This window comes from Humulus lupulus, chromosome 4 (genome assembly GCF_963169125.1).
Source record: "Humulus lupulus chromosome 4, drHumLupu1.1, whole genome shotgun sequence".
Classification (NCBI taxonomy): Eukaryota; Viridiplantae; Streptophyta; class Magnoliopsida; order Rosales; family Cannabaceae; genus Humulus; species Humulus lupulus.
This window is the reverse complement of record NC_084796.1, coordinates 57,158,647-57,171,935: the sequence shown is the minus strand read 5'-3', so window position 1 is coordinate 57,171,935 and position 13,289 is coordinate 57,158,647. Positions and strand designations below refer to the sequence as shown.

Sequence of the window (13,289 nt, the reverse complement as noted above, 5' to 3'; positions counted from 1 at the left end):
ATGTGGGGGTGGGTTTCCAATAATGAACTGCTCTCTCCGTGGCCAGGTATATGTTTTCCCTGGTGTCCACTAAGTTGGTGTACTCTGAGTATTAGGGCTCGTAGCCCCTCTTTCCCTTTTTAGAGGGCTCAGCTCAGTTCTTTCCTTTCCCAGATCTCTTGCCCCGGGAGGGGTTTATGCTTGCCTCCGTCCCCCCATTAGAGTCGGTTGGGCCCTGCCGAGGGCAGCACTATACCCGACCGGCACCATCCCATATCCAGAAAATGGGGCGGATTGGGCCAGTGCCTATCATGAGGAAGCAAGACCGTAGAACGTCGGGGCTGTAAAGGTCATTCTAGGAGTACCTGTCGACCCTGGCGCCGCTGGGGGTGTTGGGTAGTGAGGGGTCGGATATTGCATCCCGTACCCAGGAAAGGTTTGGGCACTCGGTTGGGGGCCCGACTGCCATGCGAATGTCTGGATTCGGGCCTCCTCCTAGTTGATAAAGCCTTGTGCCCTTCTTATGAATTCTTCGAGGGTGGCCGCCTTACTGCGCTGCATGTCATCCCAGAGAAGGGACCTGGTTCGGATCCCAAACTGGAGAGCCACCAGGCACTTCCCATCATCCACCTTGGTTTTTGAGGCTTCTTCTATGAAGCGCTGGATGTAGGCCCTCAGTGTCTCTGTGGGGAGTTGCTTAATATTGGCGAGGGCGCTGATCTGCATGTCCATCCTCATGGCGGCCACAAATTTCTTGCGAAACGCCGACTGTAGTCTGGACCAGGATTTGATAGATCCCGACTTGAGTCTCTTCCACCACTCTTTCACGGGTCCGTCTAGAGTGATTGAAAAACACAGACATTTTCCGTTGTCATAGACGTGGGCCACGGTCATCAACTAATTGTAGCGGGACAAGTGATCCCTGGGGTCTGTGTTCCCATGTAGGTAGGTAGGTTCGACATTTTGAACCCTTTCGGGAGCACTACATCCAGGATGTGTTTGGCGCATGGTTCTTTTTCCTCCTCTTCAGAATCAAAACCTCCTCCATCTTGTTTCTGAACTAGACAGTCCGTGACTTTCTTTAATGCGGCCAGCTGTTCCACGTACTGTCTGGCCATTCCGTCATCTAGTGGGACCCTTTCGTTCCTCCTGTCATTGAGGTTATTTCTCAGATCTCCCCCTCTGGGGTAGATCTTCTCCTTGCGGGCCCGCTCCTTTTGGGCATTTAGACCATGGCACAGGTCTATCAGGGACGTGTCGACCCCTGAACTAATGGCTTCTGGCTCATCCGCACGCTGGTGCCCTCAGTGATCTTTATTTATGGAGGCGCTGGGGTGGAAACGTTGTTCCCGTCCGGTCTATCTTGGGAGAGCCTGGGGCTTGGCACCCTACGAGCACTTCCCTTGCGGATCGATCAGATGATCCCGTCGTGGGACTGGACGCATCTTTTCTTTCCTAGGGATCGACCCTAGGTTTGGCCCTGGTTTTTGGGATGGGATGAGTTTTTCTTTGGGTTTTTTCTTTTCCCACAGGGTTAACCATCTTGGCTTTCCCTTTTTCTTGAGCCAGGTTCGATGGGCCATCTCCAGGTTGCGGTCTCGGAGTAGGGATCGGCCTTGTGTGTTCAGGCGCGCCAGTCCTAACTAGTGGGGCTGGTGGTTGTATTCGTGGAGGCAGAACGGCTAGAGGATTGGTTGCCAATCCTTGGGCAACAGTGAAGGCTTGAAGGGCCAGGTGGGATTCTTGCATCTGGCGGGTGGCTTCCTTCTGTTCAACTATCCTGGCCTCTTGATCCAGGACTTGTTGTTTTAGTTTGACCACCTTTGGATCCTCCTATTCGAGATTCATCTCTTCTTCGGGGATTGCGGGATCCTCAGCTTCGTGATCCTGGTATCTCCCTTCATTTTCCTCGTCTTCCTCATAGTAACCCTCCTCGTAATCTGCCCCATCCTCAAAATTCTTGGAATCGTCAGGCTGGTCTTGAGGGAGAGGTTGATTGGGCAATGGTTCCCCATTGCCTTGTTATTCTTGGTGAGTAGGTTCGAATGTAGTATGTCTCGTGTTCACGATTGTTGCAGATATTTGATATCTTTTTCTTTTTCAAAAACTTTCTTCAGCTCTCAATGAAAGCACCAAAATATTTACCGAAATTTTCGGAAACTAGAATTATGAAAGATAAGAGAGCTTAAAAAGAAAGGATTTAGAATATGCAAGCAAGGTTTTTACATGGTTGGGCCGTTAATGAGCCTTACTCCACGAGTCAGTTGTTTTAAAGCTTAGAGAGTTTTTGACAATGGAGTTTTCTGCAAGTTTGAGCAGAGTAATTGCTTACAAGAGAAAATTTGGATCCTTTCAATAGTGCATAACTGACCCTATTTATAGGCAGTTGGATGCACTAGATTTGGGCCAGACTAATTTGGGCCCAATACAGATGTAATTAGGGTTTGCTCACTAACGGAGGCTTAATACAAAGGGTTCTATCAGATAAAATACACTAATAAGGTTCCATTGGGCCGACTCGAGCATAACCACTCTGTACGACTGACAACAGTGCGCAGCCTCAGTCTGGTTCACTTGGGCTTCTAAGGAGATCCAGGGGACAAGATCCGTCAGAGTAGTGGCAGTATTGTTCTGAATAACGGCGTACATTCCATATGTAACCTCTTCTGTGGGTTTGTTAAGGAAACAAAACTCATTGTTTCTCAAGGTGACGTCAGTGTCGGGGACAATTTATCACACCAAACTTGGGTGCCCAGTACGGGTTCATTCATCAATGTACCAGTCCATTTACGAGGACCCTGGTTCGTTTACCAGAGCCCGGGTTCATCCACTATCGTCCCAGTCCATTTATAGACTTGGAAACATCCTCCTTATTCGCACCTCGGACGACACCTTATACTGGGTCGGGGAAGACAAAACGAGCCAGATTCATGGTCCCGGCTTCTCCCACGTGGGGATGTCCAATGGATAATTTTGGGCTTACTGATATTTGGGCCACCAAAATTCACTCCTTCCTCGTCCATTGGGCTTAGTCTGGGTCTCGAATCCTTTCAGGATAGCCCGTGGACTTAGTATACCGTGCCACATTTGTGGGGAGGAAATGGGGATAACATAAGGAATTTCACAACATTATTGATCGTTCCATGACATGCACAATGATCCAACACGTGGATGGGTGAACACGAATGCTAAGGATGCATATGTAAGTAACTTTCTAAGTTTTGTATATATGTTTATTAATTAGTTATATTATGTATTAATTGTATTGTTGCTAAATTGCAGGAGGCCTTGCAGCAAGAAGTTTCGACACAAACGCAATCCCAATCCTCATCTTCAGCAGGAAGTGTCTCTATCGATGAGACGCAAGTCGTCTCAAAAATACTTGGTCAACATCATGGCCACAACCGAGGTGTTGGACATAAGTTGAAGGGCACTAGCTCAATTGCCACCAGAGCCTCCTCAGAGTTAGAGGCATCACCATTTATGTCGACCACTGTCATCCCTCCAATGGTACCAGCTGAGGCTTTCCAGTCAATGGTTCAACACTTCAATCAAGCCATCATGACCCAAAATAGCAACTTTCTCCAAATGCAACAATTTATGCAAGCTTCCAACCCGAACACTCCAGCCCCGCAATTTCAATCTGTGAACTTGGACATGAATATGACACATTCCATGATGGCGAACTTTGTAGTCTCAGGTTGATTTCCACCACAGCAGCCACAACAACTCTAGCACAGTAGCCAGCACATTTGCCACCACAGCATCCCGAAGATGATGATGACTTTGAGATTTATTTAGATAACATTTAGTTTGATTATTTTTTTTAACTTATTAATATTTTCTTTGGTTTTTTACATTTTCGATACTATTGGCTTTTGTACTAAGTTCAACTAAGTTATTTTTATTTTAATTTCATATTAATACAATTTCTGTTAAATATTTATAATTTTTTTATTAATATTTAATTATATTTTCAATAAACAAATTCTCTTTTAAAATAATTTAATAAAAACATCTATAGCGACGATTTGTCGTCGTTATAGAGTAAATGCAGAACACGGAATATTTTGGTTGTGTGCATCTACTGCGACTACAAGTCGTCGCAGTAGGTCAGAGAACCCACTCCTCTATTGTGACGACTTGTGGTCGTAGTAAGGTTTTTTAAAATTTGAATTTTCAAATTTTTAACCGCCCTATATCGACGACATGTCGTCGCAATTGATAATTTTGACCAAAAAAATATATTGTCTACTGCAACCGATGTGTCATCGCTGTAGCACAACTCTACAGCGATGACACCATTTTTCGTCGTTCTAGGACTCTACATATACGGATCTACAACGATGACATTTTTGTGTTTACATGTCGTTGTAGAAGCCCTTCAGCGACGACTTCTGGACCTACAGTGATGACAAAAGTCGTCGTAATAGACCTCTTTTCCTGTATTGAGTATTGGGGAATTGAGGCTTTGTCTTGACATGTCATTGCTTTGCGGGCCACTACGTGGAAGAGCCAATATTTTGGTATAACATATTTCATTTTTTTATGCCAGTTTGTCTTTCCCTTGTTGGGAATTTGAGGTGATGTCTCATTGGTTTATCTCTTTACCTACTGTCTATGGTACTATGGTATTTGTTAACGACTGTGACTACAAATGATGTGTGTGCCTCAGTATGTCGATCATTTGGCCTTGTTGGCACTTGCTCACCCTTTTGGGAAATGATTTGTCATTTTGGCTTATCCATAAGCAATTGTAATGGACATTTGTCCTTGTTCTTCTTAAATGAATCTATTACAACATAGTCCCTTAGGCTTTGTTTCTCATTCTGTTGTGTATATTTTCTGTTTTACTTATTGTTTCAGTTCTGTTTCAGTCTGTTTGTTTTTCTTATTCTGTTTCTTGATTTCTCCTCTCTATAAATACCTTAGCTGGTTCCTTTGTAATCTCACAGTTTTTCACTCAGATAATAAAGCTTTGGTTTTCATTTCTCTTACTTTCAATCCTTCGTATTATGGTATCAGAGAGGGACCCTTGGTGTTCCCTAACTTAGTTCAATCCTTCTCTTCGTGCTTCCCCCTCCTCCGTCGTAGCAGCGTTCATCCTCTCGGCTCCGGCGTTTGTCGACGAGCTTGTTCTTCCGTTTTTCCCTTGGTTCTCCTTCCTCCTCCTTGTTTCGTTTTCTTTTCTTGCGATGTCTGATTCTTCCAAGACCGGTGGCCACGATTCATCTCCGTCGACTACAACTCCAACTGGTGTTACTGGAGACGATAACCCTCCTACCATCCAGAACTCATATACGGCAAAATACTCCATTGACGATCCTTCAGACCCGTACTACCCTCACCATATTCCTTCTCATTCTGGATATAGATTTTTCCTCACTTTAGTTGATGATAAATCTCGTTTTACATGGCTCTATCTCCTTAAACACAAATCGGATGTGCTTCATATTTTTCCTACATTTATTTCCATGATTGAGACACAATTTCATACTGTTATAAAATGTATAAGATCAGACAATGCCCCTGAGCTTGGCTTTGCTGATTTTCTTGCTCAGAAAGGCATTTTGCATCAATTTTCATGTGTCGAAACGCCTCAGCAAAATGCTATTGCAGAACGCAAGCATCAACACCTCTTAAATGTTGCTCGCGCTTTATTTTTTCAAGCACATACCCCAATTTCTTTTTGGTCAGATTGTGTTCTTACTGCTGCATATATAATCAACAGAACACCTACCCCAAATCTGACCAACCATTCTCCTTTTGAACTATTATACTCTAAACTGCCTGATTACAATTTCTTTCGCACTTTTGGCTGTCTTGCCTTTGCTTCTACACTTTCTTCACATCGCACTGAGTTCGAACCACGGGCTCGAACTTGCATCTTTGTTGGCTATCCCCCTGGAATAAAGGGATATAAACTTTATGACATTAACACTCATCAATTTCTTATCTCCAGGCATGTTGTTTTTCACGAAAATATTTTCCCTTTTGCTAAATTGAACAACACTACTGTTTTTTCTGATCCTTTTCCTAATGTCATTATACCCTCTACTATGATTTCTAACACCCCTATTGCAGATCCTGATGTCACTCATTTCTCTAGCTCGACAACTGCCCCTCTTCGTGGTTCTAATCTTACACCAGCAAGTCCTCTTAGTGCTGACTCAACCTCCACTTTACAAAATGATACTCATCTTGAGTCTCCTTTTCAGCCTGATGATGGTTCTTCCTCACCGCATTCTCTACCTGATGTGTCCCACGAACATGCCCCCACTCGCAAGTCTGCCAGGACATCAAAACCACTTGCCTATCTTACGGATTATGAGTGCAACAATGCAACTCAACTCACACACACTACTCCTTATCCTATTAAACATTTTTTGTCTTATTCCAAACTATCTTCTAACCATCATAATATGGTTCTTGCAGTATCCACAAATCCAGAGCCAACCTCCTATAAGCAAGCTGCCACTGATCCCAATTGGGTACATGCTATGGATCAAGAATTGCAAGCCTTGCAAAACAACAACACGTGGTCCATTTCTACCTTGCCTCCAAATAAAAAGGCCATTGGTTGTCGATAAATTTACAAAATTAAGTACCATAGCAATGGTACTATAGAGCGTTACAAAGCTCGTTTAGTGGCGAAAGGATATGCTCAACAAGAAGGCCTCGATTTTTTCGATACTTTTTCCCATGTTACCAAAATGGTTACACTTAAACTAATCTTAGCTATCTCTGCCATAAAAAATTGGCATACTCTTCAGTTGGACATCAATAATGCCTTCCTCAATGGTGATTTAAATGAGGAAGTATACATGACTATTCCCCCTGGTTTATTAATTCCACCTTTTTTGAATGCAGGTACTCAACCGGTTTGCAAACTTCACAAATCCCTTTACGGTCTTCGGCAATCTTCACGGCAGTCGCACACTAAGTTGACAGAAGCTCTACTGCATGATGGTTTTACCCAATGCAAGGCAGATTACACCTTATTTACAAAAGGCAAAGAGACGTCTTTCATTGCCCTCCTAGTTTACGTTGATGATATAATCATTACTGGACCAGACTTACACCAATTACACCAAATACAACAAACTCTTCACACCCATTTCAAGCTTAAAGCTCTGGGACCCTTGAAGTACTTTCTTGGTTTCGAGATAGCCCGCTCCTCTGCTGGTCTTTTTCTTTCTCAACGACAGTACACTCTTCAACTACTACAAGATACAGGATATTTGGGCAGCAAACCTGCTGCCACACCTATGGATCCACGGGCAAAACTTGACTCCACTTCTGGCCAGCCCTTACATGATCCTTCCCAGTTCAGAAGACTTATTGGATGCCTCCTTTACCTCACTCTCTCAAGACCTGACATCACCTTCGTTGTTCACTACCTTAGTCAGTTTATGTCAGCTCCTCGCACTCCCCATTTACAAGCAACGCATCATCTTCTCCGATATTTGAAGTCCAAACCGGGGCAAGGCCTTCTCTACCCATCTTCTTCTTCCCTCAACCTTAGAGCTTTTTCAGATTCTGATTGGGCTTCTTGCCCCATCACAAGACGGTCTACTACAGGATTTTGTGTCTTTTTAGGAGATTGCTTAATCTCTTGGCGATCCAAGAAACAACCTACGATTTTGAAAAGTTCTGCCGAAGCTGAGTATAGGGCGTTGGCTGCCACTGCAAGTGAAATTACTTGGCTACAATATTTTCTTGATGCTTTCTGTTATCCAGTAAATTAGCATTTGTGACGTGGCGAATAATTTCTTGACACGTGGCTGATACCTGGAAGCATCTGCTAGAGTATCGACCAGGAGACACACCAGAAGCAGGACAAGCCTATCTTTGCCACGACCAGTCTGGTCGGTGGTTCCGCTGGCAAAGCAACATTTATGGGAAGATCTTTGTGAATCCCAAATTTATCTCATGCAATCTTCTGAATATCCCACTATTCAGGGGATAATATCTATAACAATATTCTGTAACCCTCCTTGAGCCTATAAATAGCAAGATATAGCTCAAGGGAAGGGGACCTTTTTGGCTGAAAAATCATAGAGAGATAGAATTTCTCCTAGAAAACTTGTATTGCTTTATGTGAAGTGCTGAAACTTATTGAACCCAAGTTCTCTGATCACACTTCTGATTTCATATCAATATAATTCTAAGTGGACGTAGGTCATTACCAGATCCTGGGGCCGAACCACTATAAATTGCTGTGTTTTCTTTACTTTCGTCATTACATTATTCTCTTTATATTCGTCCATATCATTCATATTTGGACTCCGTGTCAGTTGGCCAAATCGTGGGTCAACATTCTGGTGCTTTCATTGAGAGGACGATTCATAGTTGTTAAGAAAACTGATGGCGAAAGCAGGAAGGAAAGATGGCCAGACTGCCACCGCTGCACCGTCGAATCCACCACCTCCTCCTCCACCCGCAAGCATGGCGGAAGATGAGCCGCAACTAGATTTTGAAGAGGAGGAAATGGACGATGCGACGCTGAAGAGCACCCTGGGCGCGTTGCAAGAAGAATTGGCTAGTCTGAGGGACAATCAAGAAACTTCCGCAGAAGTTATGGCGCGACAACAGCAGGAGCTTGATCGTCAGCGGGCGGAGTTGAGCGAGAGACAAGCAGAGGTGGACTGCCGCCAGACTGAGGCCATGGCAGCCCTCGAAGCAGCCTTGCTGTTGGCAAGAAATCAGGCCGCACCTGCCTCGCAGCCTAACCAACCTGAGAATGGGCCACCTCAGGGGGGTCCCAATCCTAGCCCACCGATCCATCCTTCAAGTCCACAAAGGCCCGAGCAGCCTCAGATGCCCCATGAAGACATCCCACTGGACCCCGAGGCAAATCCACCATCCCAAGCTGCTCGAGGTAATCCCCCGCAGCAAAGGCAAAATAGGGCCGAGCGACAGCCTCGTAGTCCTAGACGCCGTGAGAATGATGGACCACACCAAGCGAACAGAGGTCACTACCCTCCTGGTGACAGGAGGGACTCGGAGTTAGGCTCTGCGGTCCGTGGACCCCCACGGCATGATAATGCACGGGAACATCGCGACCAGCGCAGGCCACCCTCTAACGCTCGGGGCGTTTCTGCCAGAGACGAGAATAGAGGGAACAGCCAATCTTACCACAGCCAATCAAGGTTCAAAGATAGCCACGGATACAACGAGGCTGACTCAGGCAAGGGCAATGCTGATGGGAGGAACGGAAATAGAGGTAAAAGCAGGAGCCAAATACCTCAAGGTGACCAACCAAATAGACAAGATGCTGGGGGGCAACCCAGGCAAAATAATGTCTTCAACCGGCTCGGAGGTAGCGAGCAACGGAGAAGGGAGGAAGACCTAAGAGACATACTCAATGATCGTCGAGAGAAGCACGATGAGAACATCCCCCCAGCAGCAGAGACCGCAACTATTCCTACTGCATTGCAAGCCCAGATAGACGCACTGAATCAGGCTGTGCAACAGCTGGTCGGGGGAAGAACCTCTTACATCGACCACGATAGAAGAAAAGGCACTCCTTTTGTCCAAAGGATAGCCAACGCAGAGACAGCAAGTTCAAGATGCCTACGCTCCCGAACTTTGATGGATACAGGGATCCCATCTCGCATGTGAATAAGTTTGAAATCCAGATGGACATTCAGAAAGTGTCCGAAGACGCTCGGTGCAGGATCTTTCCTGCAACACTTTCCGAAGCCGCGCAGGAATGGTTTTTTAAGTTCCCACCTGCAAGCATAGTTTCCTGGGAAATGTTCGTAAGGGAGTTCCACGGACAGTTCTACGCGGGTCGTGTCCACCCGACCGAAGCAAACCAACTGGTCGAGATCCACCAGCAGGACGGAGAGTCAGTGAAGGACTACGTCCAATGATTTATGAGGGCAGCGGCTGGAGCAAAAACAGTAGGAGACGAAGGCAAGATGATGGCCATTATCGCAGGGGTAAAGCGTTGCTCTCCCCTCTGGAAGAGTCTCCGAAAGGAAGGAGTTAAAACGACCCAAGAGTTCTTGGATCGAGCCGATCGTTACATAAAACTCGAGGAAGCCATTGCTGACGATGGGAAACCCTCGAACAAGGGTAAAAAGGCCGCCGAACCTTCCAAAGCCGCCAATGGTTCCAAACCTGATGGCAACGACAAAGGCCATAAAAACGGCAACGGTAATGGAAAAAATGGTGGGAAACGGTCATATAACGAGCCTTCCACCTCCGACAATAAACGAGCCAAGGGTAATCGTTATGAACCTAGGTTCACTAACTACACTGCCCTCATCGAGTCTCGGGGAGAGGTTTACCAGGCCACAAGCTCTAGTGTGCCTTACAAGAAACCTGGGCCCATTCGAAAAGACATTTCGAAAAGAGACACCACCAAGTTCTGTCGTTACCATAACGACTACGGACATGACACTAATGAATGCAACCAGTTAAAAGACGAAATCGAGTTCCTTATAAGACAAGGACACTTGAGAAGGTACGTACGGGCCTCGGGAACTTCCCAACGAGAAGCTCCAGGTGGCAACGAGCAGACGTCCACACGCCAGCGCTCGCCACCATTACAGCCTGCCCCCGTAGCCGGAACGCTCTTAACCATCTGTGGAGGCCCGCACCTCGCGGGAAATAGCGGAAAGGCCAGAGAACGATATGCTCGAACTCTACACCATGACCAGGACATCGAGATGATGACTGTGGAGGACCGCGCGCTGAAAAAGGCTCGCTCAAAGGAGTACGGGATAACCTTCTCTGAGGGCGATGCCCAGCACGTCCGGTTCCCACATTCTGATCCGCTGGTCGTGGATATCCAGATGGCCAATATGATGGTAAAAAGAGTACTGGTCGATACAGGAAGTTCAGTGAACATCCTGTATAAATCAACCCTGGAACGCATGAAGTTGTCCGTAAAGGACTTGGAGCCCTGCAATCAAACCATATACGGCTTCTCTGGAAAAGGACTCGCACCAGCCGGAATGATCAAACTCCCAGTAACAACGGGTACAACGCCTGCTTCAAGGACACTACTCGCCACTTTTATAGTGGTCGATTGTCCTTCAGCGTATAACGTCGTTATTGGAAGACCCATACTGGTTGAGCTGAGGGCCATCATCTCCATGTGGCACCTAGCCATGAAGTTCCCTGCGGACGCAGGGGTAGGATGCGTTTTGGGAAACCAAAGGGAAGCCAGGGAGTGCTATAACGCCTCGATCACAAAGGAAAAAAGTGGAGCGTCGAGGAGCGCTACCCCAGAATGATTGCAGATGACAGAAGACAGACAAACCCAATCAGGTGGTAAAGTCACCAAATAGGGTGTTGCCCAAAGTGAGGATATAGACTTGGATCCTCGCTTTGGGGATTTTGAAGAAAATGTAGGACCCATCGAGGACCTGGAAGAGGTCCAACTCGATGGAAAATACCCAACCAGAGTCGTAAGGGTTGGGAAGAATTTAGAACCTACCACAAAGCAGGCACTGGTGAGATTCTTGCAAGAGAACCAGGAAGTTTTCGCCTGGTCGCATAAAGACATGGTTGGGATAGACCCTGCAGTAATCAGCCATGTCCTGAACATAAACAAAGCCTTTCCACCGGTGCAACAGAAAAGAAGGCTGCTCGATAAAGATAGATCAAAGGCCTTAAAGGAAGAAGTCGAAAGACTTAAAGAAAATGGGTTCATCAGGGTAGCATTTTATCCGTCGTGGGTCTCAAATCCGGTGCTGGTCCCCAAGCCTAACGGCAAGTGGCGGACCTGTGTGGATTTTACAGACCTCAATAAAGCCTGCCCAAAAGACTACTTCCCACTCCCGAGGATCGACCAGCTAGTCGATGCAACTACAGGACATGAGATCCTCTCGTTCATGGATGCATATTCGGGTTACAACCAAATCAGCATGCATCCACCGGACGAGGATCACACCAGATTTCGGACCGATACGGGCTTGTATTGTTACAAAGTAATGCCCTTCGGACTGAAAAACGCAGGTGCGACTTACCAACGACTGGTCAACCACATGTTCAAAGAGCTAAATGGGATAAGCATGGAGGTATATGTGGATGACATGCTGGTAAAGTCCAAGAAGGCTGAAGGACATGTGAGGGATTTGCAGAGATGCTTTGATGTGTTGAACAAGTATCAGATGAAATTAAACCCCCTCAAATGTTCCTTTGGAGTCGGATCAGGGAAATTTTTGGGGTTTATAGTAAATTCAAGAGGAATCGAAGCCAACCCCGACAAGATAAAAGCCCTGATCGACATGAAGTCGCCGAAGAAAATCAAGGATGTACAAAGCCTGACCGGAAGGATCGCTGCCCTGAGTAGGTTCATCTCAAAATCAACTGACAAGTGCGTTTCATTCTTCAATCTACTCAGGGGAAATAAGAAGTTGGAATGGACGGAGGACTGCGAGCATGCATTTCAGACCTTAAAGGCTCATATGTCGCAACCTCCCATCCTATCAAAACCAATCGAAGGAGAGACTTTGTATATTTATCTGGCGATTACCGAAGTTGCTGCTAGTACGGTACTAATACGGGAGGAAGAAAACGTACAGAAAGCTGTTTACTACGTCAGCAAAAGGCTTATCGGTGCAGAATTGAAATATCCACCGATCGAAAGATTAGCATATTGCCTAATTCTAGCCTCCAGAAAGTTGCGTCCGTACTTCCAAGCCCATCCTATCACAGTTCTGACCGACCAGCCCCTTCGGCAAGTCCTCCAAAAACCTGAGGCGGCTGGACGACTGTTAAAATGGGCGGTCGAATTAGGACAGTTCGATGTAACTTATTCACCGCGGGCGGCAATAAAAGGGCAAGCCTTGGCCGATTTTATTGCGGAGTTCACCGAACTCCCCAACAGTGAGCTGTGCGAACAGCCTGAAGCGCCCATGCCTCAAGACGAGACTCCTTCGTGGAGGCTATTCACGGGTGGATCATCCAATGAATCCCACGCTGGAGCGGGAGTGATATTGATAACGCCCGAAGGGCATCGATTTCACTGCGCAATCAGGTTTGACTTCGCAGCGTCAAACAATGAAGCAGAATACGAAGCGCTCCTCGCTGGACTGAGAATGGCCAGGGATATGAGTATAAAAGCGCTCGATATTTACAGCGACTCCCAGCTGGTCGTGAATCAGGTCCTGGGAGAATATCAAGCGCGAGGATTAAAGATGATGGCCTACCTTAACAAAACGAAAGATTTGCTAGCTCAGTTTACAAAGTACACCCTCCAGCAGATTCCGCGAGACCAAAATTCGAATGCAGACGCCTTGGCCAAACTCGCAAGTGCTAAAGATGCTGACACCTTGAACATAGTCCCAGTA

General features: G+C 46.2%; 1 protein-coding gene across 1 annotated transcript; it reads left to right on the top strand.

Moving 5' to 3' along the window:
* The first annotated feature begins 6,692 nt into the window (after window positions 1–6,692).
* LOC133832205 (uncharacterized mitochondrial protein AtMg00810-like) lies at window positions 6,693–7,727 on the top strand. Its single transcript, XM_062262579.1, has one exon. The coding sequence runs from the start codon at window positions 6,693–6,695 to the stop codon at window positions 7,725–7,727; it is 1,035 nt and encodes a 344-aa protein (XP_062118563.1).
* The last annotated feature ends 5,562 nt before the right edge of the window (window positions 7,728–13,289 follow it).

What these genes read in the sequence shown, in the direction of transcription:
- LOC133832205 (XM_062262579.1), top strand. Translation starts at nt 6,693, where the DNA reads ATGGTTACACTTAAACTAATCTTAGCTATCTCTGCCATAAAAAATTGG.